This window comes from Arachis ipaensis, chromosome B03, assembly GCF_000816755.2.
Source record: "Arachis ipaensis cultivar K30076 chromosome B03, Araip1.1, whole genome shotgun sequence".
Classification (NCBI taxonomy): Eukaryota; Viridiplantae; Streptophyta; class Magnoliopsida; order Fabales; family Fabaceae; genus Arachis; species Arachis ipaensis.
This window is the reverse complement of record NC_029787.2, coordinates 9,085,476-9,103,092: the sequence shown is the minus strand read 5'-3', so window position 1 is coordinate 9,103,092 and position 17,617 is coordinate 9,085,476. Positions and strand designations below refer to the sequence as shown.

The 17,617-nt window shown below is 32.7% G+C and overlaps 2 protein-coding genes across 2 annotated transcripts in view; both read left to right on the top strand.

Annotated features, from left to right (window-relative positions):
* LOC107632238 (alkane hydroxylase MAH1-like) overlaps positions 1-5,190 on the top strand; it is an 11,397-nt gene extending 6,207 nt beyond the window's left edge. The window contains exon 2 of the mRNA XM_016335943.1: positions 5,017-5,190. Within this exon, the coding sequence (XP_016191429.1) occupies positions 5,017-5,190 (174 nt within the window). The remainder of the gene's footprint in view (positions 1-5,016) is intronic.
* LOC107632239 (alkane hydroxylase MAH1-like) lies at positions 11,675-13,226 on the top strand. Its single transcript, XM_021117515.1, has one exon. It carries the CDS (start codon positions 11,696-11,698, stop codon positions 13,223-13,225), a length of 1,530 nt encoding a protein of 509 aa, XP_020973174.1. The 5' UTR covers positions 11,675-11,695; the 3' UTR covers position 13,226.

The following is a 17,617-nucleotide window of genomic DNA, read 5'->3' as shown; positions in this document are numbered from 1 at the left end:
CTTTAAAAATAATGATATTTATAAATTTTGTTTCTATATAAATGTTATTATGTATTTCTTATATGAAAATTTTTTGCCCCCTCAGAATTTTTAAGCTCCATCACTGCACGCCACTATATTATAACTGTCTTTTGATCGACGACTTCTTTCTTCTTCTTCTTTCCACCTTAATTGTTTGTTTCGTCTCCTCCTTTTTCTCCACTTTTCTCATATTTTTCTTTTATTATTGTCGTTGTCACCAGTCACCACCACCACGCCACCACCTCCATCTCCTCTTCCTCCTCTTTCAATTCTTTTCTCATTTGTTTCTTCAATCTCCTCATTCATTTTCCTCCTCCTCCATCATCATTATTATCATCATCGTTTTTATTATTGTTATTGTTATTATCATCATCGTCTTATATATATAACAATTCAAATCCAGAATGCACCGAAATTTCTTAATGACGACGACATACAAACAAACTCAGTTCAAAACAAGTTCAGATAAAAATGTACCAAAATTAAATCCAAAATGCACTAAAATTACTAAATGATAACTCAACTTCTCATCCTTTTTTTTCATTATCATCATCATCATCATCTTCTTTTCATCCTCCTCTTTTTTTTCATCTTTCTCCTTTATTATTGTCGTCACCACCACCACCTCCTCCTCCTCCTCCTCCTCCTCCTCCTCCTCCTCCTTTCATTTGAATTTCTTCCATCTCCTCCTTCCTTTTTCTTCTCTTCCTCCTCCTCCTCCGTCATCATTATTATCATTATCGTTATCGTTATTGTCATTATCGTTGTCTTCTTTTTATATGTATAACAGTTCAAATCCAGAATGCACCGAAATTCCTTAATGATGATGACAAACAAACGAACTCAGTTTAAAACAAGTTAAGACCAGAATGTACCAAAATTCAAATTCAGAATGCACTGAACTCAAAACTCCTTCTCCTCATTCTTCTTCATTATTATCATCATCTTCTTATTTTCTTGCTCATCATCTTTTTTTTATTTTACCTTCTTATTATTCTTTTGATTTTACTCTATTAACAAGAATAAAAACAAAAAAATCAAACAAAGAAGAAGAAAAAATACAAAATGATGTCAAAACACTATGAAGAGGAGGAGAAAAAGAAAAAAAAAACGCAGCAGCAATAAAAGACGATAAAAAAATACGCGAAGAAAAAGAAAGAACACAAAAAAGAAGGAAGAGAAACACATAGCAACAACAATAAGAATAAAATACAATGAGAAGAAAACACACGAAAAAGAAGAAGGAACGCAAAAAAAAAAAAAAAAAGAAACACAAAGAGGAAGAAGGAGACAGAAGAAGAAGAGAAGAACACGAGAACATTTCTGTTGTTGGAACGTGTATTTATATTCTCACCAATAAAATTAATTTTTATTAAACTTAAACTAACTTAATTAAACTTAATTACTAAAAACTTGGATATATAATATGACTGTTTTTTTTTCATATATCAATACATTATTGTACGTGGGTACTTAAAAGTGTAAGTGGAACATGAAAATGCAAAACAAAGAAAACCCACCATTTCTTCTTTCTAGAATCAATCCTATGTTTTGTCATTTCGATGCAAATTCTTGGATGGGAATGTTCCTGTTGATACCTTTAAGCTAATAACATCATTTTAGCAAATTAGTTAGGTTAGCTATGCTGAGTTAACTTTACTATATAACAGTAATCTTCCACTCCTGATTTGTAAGGTTCACCACTTAAATTTGTGTACCAAACCTTTTCTTTAATCTAAATCTCTTCTTTTTCTTTGAACTCGAGTCACAAGTTTCCCGAGTTTGAACATGGTGGGTGAGCGTCTTGTGACTCCGTTCGTGTTCCTTCATCTTCTTGACCCTAAATTCTTTCTTCTCTTTTCTTAAACAACCATGGCACACCATTAAGAGCCTCCAATTGTGGTGAATTCAGGGTCCAACAATAAAAATCCGAATTCAAATTTTTCAGTTTCTGATCTTCAAAACCTAGCTCGTTTATTATCTCAGATATCCAACCTTCAATCACATATGCCAAGAACTCAAGTCAATTCCATCTCTGACCCATCAATCCCTTATGTCTTGCATCATGGAGAAAATCCTGGCATCTCCATCATTAACGTTGTGTTAACCACTCATAATTACAACTCATGATCAAGAGTCATGACATTGGCGCTGAAAGGAAAGAACAAGCTCTGTTTTGTGGAAGTCTCCCGAAACCTCAAGAAAATGACCCCAATTTCATGGCTTGGGAGGAGTGCAATACCCATGTAGTGTCTTGGCTAACTTCCTGGATCAGTGAAGAAATTCTTCATAGTGTAATATAGAATGACAATGTTGCTGATATTTGGCGTGATCTCCAACATCGATACTATTAGGGGGACGTGTTTAGAATAGCTGAACTTGAGGAAGAGTTGTTCTCCATCAAACAAGTTGAGTTGAGCATTACTTCATACTTCACTAAATTGAAAGCTGTATGGCAAAAATTAGACATCTTTCGGCCAATTCCTCATTGTAATTGTGGAGAATCTTGTACTTGTGGACTCAGTGTTTTAGAAATTATAGAAAAGACAGCTACTTAGTTCGATTTTTAAGGGGTCTCAATGAACAATATGCTGTAGCGAAATCACAAATCATGTTAATGAACCCACTCCCAACAATTAATGATGCATTTGCACTCTTGACCCAGCAAGAACGACAATTAACCACCCTTGACATTCTTGAATCAAAAACAATTCTAGCTGCTCAATCCAGTTTTGACACCTCTCTTGGATTTCAGCATCTGGCTACTCGAGGACGAGGTAGAGGGGTTAGAGGAAAAGGTGGCCGATTTGGAAGGCCACCATCCAAAACTTGCTCCTACTGTCACAAGACTTGTCATCTTGTAGACACCTGCTACAAAAAGCATGGTTTACCACCCCATCTCAAGCAACAACAAAAGCACAACACATTAACAATGAATGTGATGATCACTGTAGAACCTAATGAAACTAGAGGTCAAATCCTTGTTCCACAATAAGAAGGTAGAAGTGCTGAGCTCTCTTTCACTCAAGATAAAAAACAAGCACTCATAGCTTTACTGCAACAATCTCCTTCTCAGTCTCTTGGTGCCACAATTAATTCTTCAGAGTCAGGTATTCTTACTCACACCCTACACATGAGCACACACATATCACACCTCTTGTCATTGAAATCATTTTATTCCAACTCTTGGATACTTGATTCAGGAGCCACTGATCATGTATGTCACACACTTACTAATTTTATCAACTACACTCATATAAAACCAATTTTGGTCAAATTACCTAATGGTTCTCATACTATCACTTCTATTTCCAAAACCATTCTTTTTTCAAATGATCTTTATCTTACAAACGTTTTATACATTACTAATTTCAATTTCAATCTTATTTCAATTTCTCAAATAACTAAAAACTTACACTGCAAAGCTTCTTTCACTGACAAGAGCTGTGAGATACAGGATTTGAATACATGGAGGACGATTGGCACAGCTGAGGAAAATGGAGGATTATACTCTTTGACTATTCAACCCAACACTAAACTGGTTCAAAATTCTGCCTCATCTCTCATTCAACAATCACAAATTCCACATACTACACATGATGGAGCATGCCGCAATGACACTTCTCTTTCCAATAGCACAATAAGTTACACTAGCAATATTAATAATCTGTGGTACCTTAGACTAGGTCATATACCAAAAGATACATTACAATTGATGCATGACATTTATCCATTTGTAGATGGTAAAGAATTTAAACAACCATGTGATGTTTGCCATTTCTCTAAACAAAAGAGACTGCCCTTTCCTGTTAGTTCTACTACATCTAATGAATTTTTTGACTTAGTGCACTTTGATATATGGGGACCAATTTCTATTCCTTCAAACAACGATTTCAAATATTTTTTTACAATAGTTGAAGATAAGAGTAGATATACATGGGTATACTTCCTCAAACTGAAATATGAAGTTTTAAATTTGGTTAAAAATTTTATTTTCTTGATAGAAACTCAATTCGGCAAAACAATAAAGGCCATTTGATCCGACAATGGTCCAGAATTTAATCTCACCTCTTTTTACCAATCTAAAGGTATCATTCATCAAACTTCATGTGTGGAAACTCCACAACAAAATGGCGTTATGGAAAGGAAGCACCAGCACATTCTTAACATTACTAGAGGTCTTATTTTTCAATCAAACCTTCACGAATGTCTTTGGCCTCATGCAATAAATCATGTTGTGCACTTGATGAATAGAATACCTAGCATTAAGCTAAAGAAGAACTCACCATTTAGCATTTTATATGGAAGGGTACCTGACATTAGCTCCTTAAAAGTGTTTGGCTGCGTTGCTTTTGCTTGTACATTGATAGCAAATAGGAAGAAGCTTGACAGTAGGGCCAGGAAATGTCTATTCCTCAGATTCAAATCAAACGCTAAAGGATACATTTTGATGGATTTAACAAATAAAAAGGTTTTCATTTCAAGGAACGTTGTGTTTTATGAGTCTAATTTTCCTCTTATCACAAAGAGCACTAACACTCAAATTGAGAACCCAAGACTTTTGAAGTCATCTTTAACCGTTTTTAACGAGATAGATCCTTTTACTATTACATCTCATGCATCACATATATATCATACACTAGACAATCTCACTCATAATCACGCACCACCACATATATAGTTCATCATCTCATGATCAAACATTAGCATCTAATACACAGTCCAATCACACACCCACACCAAATTCCTCAAATTCACTAAATCAACAAACTTTTGATCATGCATCATCATCTCCTCCTTCACAAACACCATTACCTCACACAAATACACATACAATCACAATTGAATGAGAGACTATGCAGAACAAGAAAGCCACCAAATTACTTAAAGGACTATCATTGCATGCAAACTTCATCTTCTAAAGCTACTACCAATAGTCCTTGCAGGTATCCAATTTCTGCTCACTTATCATATGATGCACTCTCACTATCTCAGAGACATTTTTCCCTCACCATATCATCTAACACTGAACCCAAGTCTTTTAAAGAAGCTGTGAAGGAAGATTGTTGGAAGAAAGCTATCAGTGATGAACTTTTGGCTCTTGAAAGCAATAGAACTTGGTCTCTCACAACTCTCCCTATTGGGAAAAAGGCAATAGGTTGCAAATGAATTTGGATCCTCTAAATTTTAAATTTTTACTTTAGAGGGTAAAGTGTGATCTTCTATTATTGAATGATTTCTCTCTCATATTTACTTTTATTCCCACTTATGAAATAAATGGTGAGAGATCACACTTTAATCTCTAAAGTGAAATTCAAAATTTAGAGAATTCAAATCCGTTGCAAATGGATCTTCAAAACAAAGTACAAGTATGATGGGACCATTGAAAGACATAAAGCAAGACTTGTTGCAAAAGGATTTACTCAAACCGCGGGTTTGACTACTTCGAGACATTCAGTCCGGTGGTTAAAATGACAACATTCAGACTCATCTTGGCTCTTGCAGCAGTAAAAGGCTGGCACCTCCACCAATTGGATGTCAATACAACATTTTTACATGGCGATTTACCCGAAGAAGTCTATATGAAAGCACCACCAGGACTACAAGTCCCTTCCAATACTGTTTGCAAACTTGAAAGGTCTCTTTATGGACTCAAACAAGCGAGCAGGCAGTGGAATTCGAAGCTCAGCTCTGTCTTCACAGCAGCGGGTTATGTGCAGTCTAGGCATGACTATTCATTGTTTACTAAACAAACTAGCAACAAATTTACAGCAGTTTTAGTGTACGTTGATGATTTCGTCATGGTTGGGGATGACATGCAAGAGATTAACAACCTGAAGACACTTCTTGACAAGAAATTCACCATCAAGGACCTTGGTCAACTCAAGTTCTTTCTTGGCATGGAAATTGCTCGAAATGGTAAGAGAATTGCTCTCTATCAATGGAAATATACCCTTGATCTCCTCAAGGATTTTGGTATGTTAACATCCAAATTCCACTCCCATGTGTTACACTTCTCAACTTACAAAGACTTCAGGCACTAGACTCGAAGATACAACCAAGTATAGGCAACTCATTGGGTGCCTCATCTACCTTACTAACACATGTCCGAACATCTCTTTCGCGGTTGGCAAACTTAGTCAATATCTAGATTGTCCTACTAATGATCATTATAGAGCTGGCATGCATCTTCTTCGCTATCTCAAAGCCTCTCCAGCAGCTGGTCTTTTCTTCAGTAGCGACTCTGACCTCTCTTTATCTGGCTACACAGATTCTGACTGGGCAACCTGTGCCGATACACGTCGTTCTATCTCTGGACAATGCTTCTTTCTTGGCACTTCCCTCATCTCTTGGAAGAGCAAGAAACAAGCCACGGTGGCTCGCTCTTCATCCCAAGCTGAATACAGGGCAATGGCCCTTGGTTCCATCGAAGGACAATGGCTTCTTTATCTCTTCAAGGACCTCAATGTCGATCATCCAAAGCCTTTCACAATGTACTGCGACAATCAATCCGCACTCTATATCGCTGCCAATCCCATCTTTCATGAGCGAACCAAACATATAGAAGTGGTTTGCCATATCACAAGGGAAAAGGTTCAAGTTGGGATACTCAAGCTACTGCCAATCTCTTCAGCTCACCAAACAACTGATGTATTCACCAAAGCTTTGCCTCTTGGACTCTTCAAGCAGATGTATTCCAAGCTTGGATTAGTGAATTTTCACTATCCAGCTTGAGGGGGGATGTTGATACCCTTAAGCTAATAACATTATTTTAGCAAATTAGTTAGGTTGGCTATGCTTTAAGTTAGCTGTAACTACCTGTAACATTATTTTAGCAAATTAGTTAGGTTAGCTATGCTGAGTTAACTTTACTATATAACAGCAACCTCCCACTCCTGATTTGTGAGGTTCACCACTTAAATTTGTGTACCAAACCTTTTCTTTAATCTGAATCTCTTCTTTTTTTTTTTTCTGAACTCGAGTCACAAGTTTCCCAAATTTGAACAGTCCCACACCTCATTACGAAACCATAAAATTTGAGACTTCAAAATACAAGCTAAGAAAGCTTGAAAACTGCACAAAGCAGTAAACCCCACCGTTTCTTACATTCTAGAATCAGTACATTTTTTTTTAAATACTAAATATATCTAAATATTTTCATTAACCAAGTTAACTAAGTTATTAAAATTTAATTTAAATTTCAGTCACATTTTTTTTTCTCTTTCTCCTTTTCTTATTCCTCCTTTAACATTGTCATTGTTGTTGTCACCACCACCACTGTCATTGTTGCTGCTGTCATTGCTACCATTGTCTTCTTCTTCGTTTTCTTCTTTTTACGTTCCTTCTTTTTTCTTTCTTTTTCAACGTCTTGTTGTTGTTGTTTAATTTTTTTCCTTGTAAATTAGATGTATCTTTTTATTGAGTGAATTGAAAAAATACAAATACCTTTTATGTTATTTTTCTATACTCAATATTTGTGTGCTATATGTATAAATTTGTGTGCTATGTTGAACAAAAATGTGTGCTATATGTTTAAATAATATTTATGTGCTATAGTAAACTAGAATTTATTTAATAATTTTTGATAAATTAATGTGAATTACTAGGCTATTAGTTTTGATTACTTGTGTTGTTTTTTTATATTCGATATATATTATTATGGTTATTTATGATGATTTTAGTTTTTTTAATTGAGTTGTTTGAAAAAATAGTGTTATTCTATAATTCTAATTTTTGTGCTATATATGTGAATTTGTATGCTATGCTGAACAAAAATGTGTATTACGCTTAAATATTTGTGTGCTATGATAAACTAGAATTTGTTTAATAATATATGTCAAATTAGTGTGAGCTATCAAGTTATTAGCTTCGATTACTTGTGTACTATGAAAATGAAGGAGACGTCTGTTGTTTCACTTTATTTAAATTACACATGTGATGTGGTATAGTGTTTACAGTATTGATGGACAACTGTATTCAAAGTTGATTTATACCTTTTACATCTAAGGGCAGCATTCTATGAACACAAAGGAGATGTGTTGAATGCACCCAGAGATTGCCACACTTTCTGTGGACCATAACCGCAAAAAAATATTGGAACTGCATGCACATCGAAATTAATAGCCACGAGCCATGATGACATACTTAAAAAGAGTGTCAACAGCACCTTTTTATGTGTGTGTGTGTGTTTTTTTTTTTTTGAAAAATAGAACTTGTAATTTAACATTAGTTTACAATAAATAGTGATCGGTTTATACACTATGAAAAAAAAGAGAAAAAATAAATGTGTAATAGAATTCAATAAAAAAATATACACATAAAGTTTGGTGTAGCAAAAATTTGTGTGCTGTATTTTAAAAATTTGTGTATTATGATTCAAAAATTTGTGTACTGTGTGTAAAATTTGTATACTATATCGATAAGCTTGTGTTACGTTCTTATTTTTGTGTACTATACTTAAAAATTTTATGTGCTATGCTTCAAAATTTGTGTGCTTTTTAATAAAAATTGTGTGTTATAAAAAATATGAAAAAGTTTGTACATATAGTCCAAGCTTTTTGAATTGTACGCTAGTGAAGCATTGGAGCCCATATCACGCGTTTTATTTTGAAAATAATTTTATTATAATTAAGCTAATCAATTAGATTTAATTACAAAAAAATTTGTATATATAGTATCACTTTTTTTTTTCTTTTTTTCATTTCCATCCCAGCCCTTAAAATGGGAACGTTCCACCACTTCGCTAAAACAGGCAAAGCTTAAAATTTTTAATTATTTATTTATTTTTATTTTGAGCATTATTATGTTGAATTGAAAAAATGGACTAAATTTATTGAACCAATCTATTTATTCGTTTAATACCTGTAAGTCTGTTTAAATTTTAAGTTAAATGGGTTGAGTTCGATTAACTCAAAAAAATGACTGGTTAAACGGATTAAATAGTAATTCGTTTTTGTTTATATTTTTTAAAAAGAAATTAATACTTTTAATCAATATATCTTTCAATCTCATTTAAAAATTCGATCCATAAATTAAAAAAGACATTGTTATTTAAGATTTTTTATTTAAACATAATTTTTTTGTTAAAATATTTTTAAAATTAAAATAAAAAGATAAATAAATTAGTCTGTTTAACCTATTAGTCTGATCATAAATGATCTAAAACGAAAAAATTATAGCTCATGAATAAAACGAACATAAATAGACCAATCTGTTTAATCTACAAATTTAGATGGACCGAATTTAGATAAGTCGGTGTGATCCGTTTGACAACCTTACTATAACACATGAATGGTTTAATTACTAGTTATTACCACTGATGAGTGAGTGATTTTTTGAAAAATTTCTGGCACGACGAAGGAAATGAGGTGGCGAGACGCCCATTTGGCAAGGGTTTGCGGAGCTTGAACGACGGAGAGGAGGGGTGGTAGGTTTAACTAAAGGAGGAGTTTGTTCAAAAAATAATATTTTTTAAGAGAATAATAGTTTTAAATTTATTATATTAATAATTAAAAATAATTTTAAATTTTATTTTTAAATCATAGAATTAATATCAAAAGTAATTTCGAATAATGCTACAGATTAAATAATTTTGATAATCAAGTTCAACTAAATTAGTCTAATAATTTAATGACATAATAAAAATTAATTAAAAAAGAACAAATATTTGATTAAACTTAGTTACAAACCAATCATGTTTGGTAACTAATTAGCGTACCAGCCAACAACATCAACTATTAGTTTGGCTATAAACAAATCAATAAAAATATCCAAAATCAAATAAAAAGAAATATCTAAAATTTAAAAAAAAAAATCTAAAACCAAATGAAAATAAACATCTAAAATTATTGTAAAAAAAATATCCAAAATCTAACAAAAAAAAATAAAAAATCTGAACGTAATAAAAACTCTTTTTAATTATGGTAAAAAAGAATACATCACTTTTAAATATTTCTTATACTTGAATTTCAGATATTTAAAATTTAAAAATTTTAAATATTTTTTTTGAGAAGGCAAACAAAAAATAAATAAAAGAAAACTATTAAAAAAGAAGATATCATTGTAGATGTTTCTTGTACTCAAATTTTAAAGGTTTAAATTTTAGAGATATTAGATATTTTTTTGAGAATATATAATTAAAACTAAACAAAAGTAAATTATGAAAAATGAAAGTATCATTTTGAATTTTTTTATACCTACGTTTCGAATGTATAAATTTTAGAAGTATCAAATATTTTTTTTAAGAATATATCCATCGTTGTTGTTAAAGCGGTCCCTTCTTTTGCCTCACCATTTAAAAGAAATGTCCGAAAATTTCAAAAGAAAACATCCCAAATTATTATGAAAAGAATTATATATGAAACCTAGCAAAAAGAAACACATGAAACTTAATAAAAAATATCTAAAATATTAAAAAATATCTAAAGTCAAACGAAATAAAAAAATTAAAATTGTTGAGAAAAAAACTCCAAAATATAACAAAAGAAAATTAAACATCCAAAACATAAAAAAAAGAAGCGTATGAAATTTAAGAAAATAAAAGAGTTAAATATGATTTTGGTCCATAACGTATTGGTCGAAAAAAATTTTTATTCTTAACCTTTTTTCGTAAACAAAATTGTCCCTAAGATTTAAAACTAAGTTTTAAAATCATCTTTTTTATTTAAATTTTAAAATTTTGGACTAAATTATCCATAACAAAAAAATTATAAAATAAAAAAAAAGAAAAATAAGAGAAAAAGAGTGTTTTTGCTCTTGCGAAAGGGAAAGGGAAGAAGAAGAAGGGGGAAAGAAAGAAGAAGAAGAAGAAGCTGTCCACAATTTACCTCTGTCTCCGCTTTCGCCGTAAAAAATTAAAATCAAGTTAAATCTTAGGAACGATTTTAAAACCAAATTAAACCTTAAAGACAATGGCGGATCCAGAAATTTTATAAGAAGGAGGCCAAATTGAATACAAAATAAATTAAAATATAACATAATAAAAAGTCAACAAAATATAATTTATGGTATATAGGTCAAAATTAATAATTATATTATATGGAAATCAACATTCAACTACATACTTTAGGATTTTTGTATTTTTAAATTTGTTTTCGATATTTTATATAACTAAAATTATCAATTTATCATCTGAAATAAATTTTGAACCATTCTCTACTTTTTCAACATTATAATTTATACATATTAAGTTACTAATATATAAAATTTTTTTAGTGTGTTAATATATTAAAATATATTTAATCTATAATATATATATTAATTATATAATAATAATAAACTAATAGTATTAATTTTTTTTAAAAAATTGAGGACTATGGCCACCTTAGGCCCTCCTTAAATCCGCCACTGCTTAGAGACTATTTTGTATATAAAAAAAAAAAATTGGAAACGAAAAAAATTTTTGATTTATACCTTAAAGATCAAAATCGTACTTAATCCAAAATAAAACATTTAAAACTATTAAAATGAATCATCCAAAATTTAAAATAAAAAACATCCAAAATATAAAAAAAGAAATATGGAATTGATTTTATTTATTTGTTTTTTCTTATAAACATCATTAGAATTAGAAAGCATCATGAGCGACCTATATAAATTTATGATCAAAGAAACCATATCATGCATATATCACACATCACTTCAAACAAAGCCCTCCAAACAAGGCCGAAACTTGATGGACTCCTTAGATTTTATTCTTATTTTTGTAGCCATTGCTTCATTCTTCTTCATCCACACTTGGAGATCTAATAGAAATAACCCCATAATTAATTTGCCCTTCTTTGGTATGCTACCATCAGTTTTATGTAATCTTTCCAATATCCATGATTATGCAACCACCGTTTTGAACCACTATGGAGGTACTTTGATGTTCAAAGGTCCCTGGCTCACAAATGTCAACTTTCTCATCACCAGTGATCCTATGAACGTGCACCACATTACGAGCAAGAACTTTGACAACTACATTAAAGGGTCTGAGTTCTATGAGATTTTTGAAATCATGGGAGATGGCATATTTAACACTGATTCCCACAAGTGGAAGCGCAGCAGGGACATACTACAATCATTGTTCAGACAAAACTCGTTTGAGAGTTTAGTTGTAAAAATAATTCATAAGAAGCTGGAGAGTTGCCTAGTTCCACTTCTCAATAATGCATCGGAATTAGGAACTATTGTGGACTTGCAAGACATCTTTCAGAGATTCACTTTTGACAACATCTGTTCCATAGTGTTGGGCTTTGATCCTAACTCTCTTCCTAACAAGCTCATCCAGTTCCCAGAGATCGCTTTCGAGAAAGCTTTCAACAAAATGGAGGATTCAATGTTCTACAGACACATTGTCCCAAGATTTTTATGGAAGCTTCAGAAATGGCTCCAAATTGGACAAGAGAAGACCTATAGTGAATGTGAGAAAATAATTGACCAATTCTTGCATCAGTGTATATCATCCACTTTCCAAGAGCAAAGCAAATTCAACTGCACTAAACATGAAAATGAACCAAAGTTTAACATGCTTAAAGCTATTGTGGAGGAAAGTGGAATGGAACAAATAGATCGCAAGTTTTTAAGAGACAATGCTATTAGTCTCTTAGCAGCAGGAAGGGATACAATTAGTTCAGGTCTCAGTTGGTTTTTCTGGCTGGTTTCAACCCATCCTCTTGTTGAAGCCAAGATCCTTGAAGAAATTAGAGCAAACTTTATACACAGGGAAGAAAATTGGCTCATCACTTCAAGGTTAGAAAATCTTAACAAGCTAGTTTATTTGCATGGAGCTTTGTGTGAAGCACTGAGACTTTTCCCTCCACTTCCTATTGAGCACAAATCTGCAGTTAAATCTGATATGCTTCCTAGTGGTGATAGTGTTAATGCAAATACTACAATACTTTACTCTTTGTACTCGATGGGAAGAATGGAACAAATATGGGGAGAAGATTGCTTGGAGTTTAAGCCAGAAAGGTGGATTTCTGACAAGGGAAGCATCATACACGTACCATCTTACAAGTTCATAGCTTTCCAAGCAGGCCCAAGAAGTTGTTTGGGTAAAAATATAAGCTTTATTCAGATGAAGATCATCGCCATTGCTTTGTTGTTGAATTTTCAGTTTGAGGTGGTGAAAGGGCATAATGTATGTCCATGTCTTTCTGTTATTCTTCACATGAAACATGGCTTGAAGGTCAAGGTTACCAAAAGAGGTATTATTAATTAGATTTAGGGGCATCTATATGGTGTGTACTCCATTGTTGTACGAACATATATATCATCTTGTTATCTTTATAAGATAAATAAGTGAAGAAGTAATAAGCATATCATCATCATCTTTTCAATGTTTGTATTTGATATTGATCATATATAATATGAAAAACAACTATCATATATTATTGGTGTAACTATCTTTTATCTACTTGTGTTGGTGGAATGACACGAGATTTTAGCCTAGATTAAGTAATAACAATGCCTTCCACATCATATTTTGATCCAAAATTTTAAATTAACGCGTTAAAGGGTCTTATATTAAGCGGCCACTCAAATGCAGATGTTAAAGCATCCTTATAAAATGACTAGTTAACGGCTATTTCGTAGACTTTGTTACGAAGAATATGGAATTTGGAGCCAAATAGAGGCATTGGTTGAGGATATGTTTGTTGACAACGTCAATTTCGATATTGACGAAAGGTACCACAACAAGGCCATTCAAGCTTGAAAGGGGATTTGAGGTTAGACGATTCACTGTCACTTTTTTTTTTGTTTGAGGCATGGTTTATGACTTGTAAATGTCATTCATATAAGAATTTGTTATTATTATAAGTATCATCTAACATAAATTACATTTTCTACTAATCTTACTTATTCTATTGGTAACTAAATATAATCTCATCTAGATTATCATCACCATTTACTTCAACAACAACACAAGAAATAATCTAATCTAGTGAGATAAATATGATGAAAATACTTAAAATAAAAAAATATCGGAATCTTTGTTTTTGAAATCTGCCACATGAACAAGAACAATGAATCTAGCTAAATGGATGCATGCTTCAGGCTCAGTGATGATAAATTGCTACCACCTTTAGGGTTTTAGTGAGTTAAATACGTCTCTTACTATATTGTTGCAGGTTTCTACATTTTAGTTGTTTGGCCTTTTATGCTAAATTATGTGTGTCGTCTTTAATTAATAGACTAATACCCAATAATCTGTACTCCGTACTCCATAGCCCGGGACTTAGTACGTAGTGTAATCCCTTAAAACATCAGAATACCAAAATGTTTAGGTAACAACTATGTATCTGTAGTAATTTACATAAATAGAGGAAAAATTTATAATAAAAATTCTTTTGGAATAATTTAAAATGTTTGTTTTCTAATTATTTTATATATATAAAAAATCCTAAATTTAACCATCTCATTTATTAGTTTCGTTAATGTACACAAATAAAACTTATTATGTGGAATGTGAGAGGCGAGTTTCAACTACTTGATGTTAAGTATCGTTTTTTGCAGCATTGATGCTTATAATAATGGAGCAGGCAAAAGTTGGAACGTGTCACTGTTTTATTGCAATTCGACATGTGTTGGAATAACATTTGAATATTAGTCAGATTAAATTTTATATTTAAATTTTTTTTTGGTGACTTATTTAAATTTAAATTAGATAACTATTTTTGTGATTTTATTTTTATTTGGTTGACATCTATAAATAATTGGTACTTTTTATTATATGCGACACACACTAAGTATATAGTAAAAACACAAGTTCTTTTCTCTAACATGACATATGTTCTTTAAAAATATTTTATAGACAATAAAAGAATAATGTAAGAGTTAAGTACTTTTATCGTCCCTAAGGTTTGAGGTCAAAATCAAAATCGTCCTTGACCTTTTTTCGTATTAAAATCATCCTCAACGTTACAAAACGTAATAAAATCGTTGTTTTGTCTATAAACGATATTTTTCGGATAATTTTACCCTTAAACAAAAATAAAAACCCTCCTTACCTTCACTACTAACTTCTGCATCATCATCATCATCGCTGCGCAGCTCTCTCCCTCTCCCTCTCTCTCCCTCTCCCTTCATCGTCATCACCACTGCCACCATAACCATCATACCTTCTTCCTCTCTAAATCACTATTACCCACCCACAAACTAAATTCAGCAATTTTAGCAACAACAACACACTTTTAACAATAGCAACAACAAAATGAATCAACAACAACAACATCTACAAAAAAAATCAACAGAAATTTCAGATTTAACAACAGGTCAGCAATCATCAACCACAACTTCAGATCCAAAATCAGCAACAACAGAAATTAAAAAAAAAATAAAAAGAAAGAAATGATGTTTATGTTCTTAAAAAAAAAAGGAAGAACGACACTCAGTGCGAGAACCTACTGCCACCAACCTCTGGCTGCCGCCGTCCTCAGTGCGCCGGTTCTACCCTCCTTCTGCCTCCCCTTCTTTTCTTCTTCCTCTTCCTTCATACTGCCACCCACTGTCGCCGTTCGTCGAAAGCCAGCAGCCACAACAAGCGTCGCCTCTCCCTTCCCAAAACACGTCACAGCGCCACCATGTCGAGGGATTCGAAGTTGAAGACGACGAACTCGAAGACACTTCTATCGATCCCACCACTTTCCGCTCTCCACCTTCCCAACCTCTCACAACTGACCTCACTCCTCCTACCCCCATCGATCCCCAACCCGATCCCAAAGCCGCATCCTCCGATCTCCCGAAACTGCCTCCCACCACCTTCAATTTCTGGATGAGGATGAATTCGAAGGCTTCCCCATTGAACGTCCCTCCTCCGATCACAATGCTTTTCAGGCCACTCATTTCCACTTTCTCTATCACCCATCCCGATGCCAAGCCTCCCCGGAGTTCTCTTTCTCTCTCAACTTTAATTAGAGGTAATTTGGTGAGGGAGAGTAGCTAGGAATCTGGGAGAAAGAAAGAGAGAAAGAGACTCGGTGATGATGATAAAGGGGGTTGGGGTTAGTGGGGAACGGGAGGGTTTTTTTTAAGGACAAAATCGTTTGAAAAACGTTATTTATGGACAAAAGGACGATTTTATAACGTTTTGTAACGTTGAGGATGATTTTAACACAAAAAAAAGGTTGGAGACAATTTTATAGACGAAAAAAGTACTTAACGCTTAATTTAAAATAATCTAAAATTATTTTATTTTATATTTTTTAATTATTATCAAAATAATACATTTAATTTGATATGGTTGACTTAAGATTGGTGCATTATATTCTTGATAATGAGGTAAATCAAAATAAAAATATATTTTTTTTGTAAAAGAAATATACTCAAAATTTATTGAAAAGTTTAAGATGAGTAATTGTAAAGCAGTGTCAATTTCTCTAGTCCATAATGAGAAATTACAAAAAAAAACAAAAAAAAAGATGAATCTAAAGATATAGATACTTCATAATACAGAAGTTTTATTGGAAACATATTTTAGTAGGATTAAGTACAATTTTAGTCCCTAAGATATAGGCCGAACATTTTATTTGTCCCAACCTTACTCCACCCATTCAACCAACACATAAACAATAAAAACCGAATTCCAAAAACAATTCACATAACCAAGTCTTATAATCTTAAAATTCACAATTCTTCTCCAAAGTGATCAACCTCAATTACAAATTCATGAAATTAACAAAATTCTCCAATCAAACAATAAGCAGCACTCAATAACAAGGTAAAAATTAGGATAAATTACTAATGAAATCCATGAATCTTGAAGCAAATTTAATGCAGAAATTAAGAGTATCAAAATATCTTACCAGTAGGGATGAGGGAGACGGTGGGCAAAAGCGGGACAACAACCACGACAGAGATGGTGGGTAGAGACAGAGTAAAGAGGCAAGTGGCAAAGATGCTGAAAGACGAACGCGTTGTTGCATATCACACTTTACCACAACGATAGCGTGCATGGTTGATTTCCGTTTCCTTGATGAGGGTTTCGGCGGGAAAACCCCAAGCTGACACCGAAGATGGAATCAACACGAACACCGACAAAAATGGCGGCACAGTTTCGATGGACATCGATGAAGTCGTTCCTCTACGAGCTAAGAGATCTGTGATACCTTCATCCCATGACTCGAACAAGCTGGTGTTTGTGGTGCATGTGAGCAGGAACGGCACATTGTTTGAGGAAAGGGAGAGGGAGAGGATGATTAAAAAGGCGTATAGAGAGAAGATGACGGAGTTGAAGATGAAATGACGACACACAAGCTAAGGGTAAAATCATCTTTAAAAAATTTTTCTCAAATGATGATTTTAAAACCAAGTTAAACCTTAGAAACGAATTCAAATGCAAAAAAAGTTTGAGATGAATAAAATTTCTGACATATATCTTAGGGACCAAAATCGTACTTAACCCATTTTATTATCTAACCACCACAAAATTGGACATTATGTATGCAACAAGTTTACTATCAAAATTCATGCAAAAACCAAGTCAAAAGCACTATGGATCTGCAAAAAGAATCTTAAGATATCACAAGGCACAAAGGGATATGACATTCACTACAAATCTACTGAAGATCTAAAACTATTTGGATATATTGATAGTGTTTGGACAAACTCAATT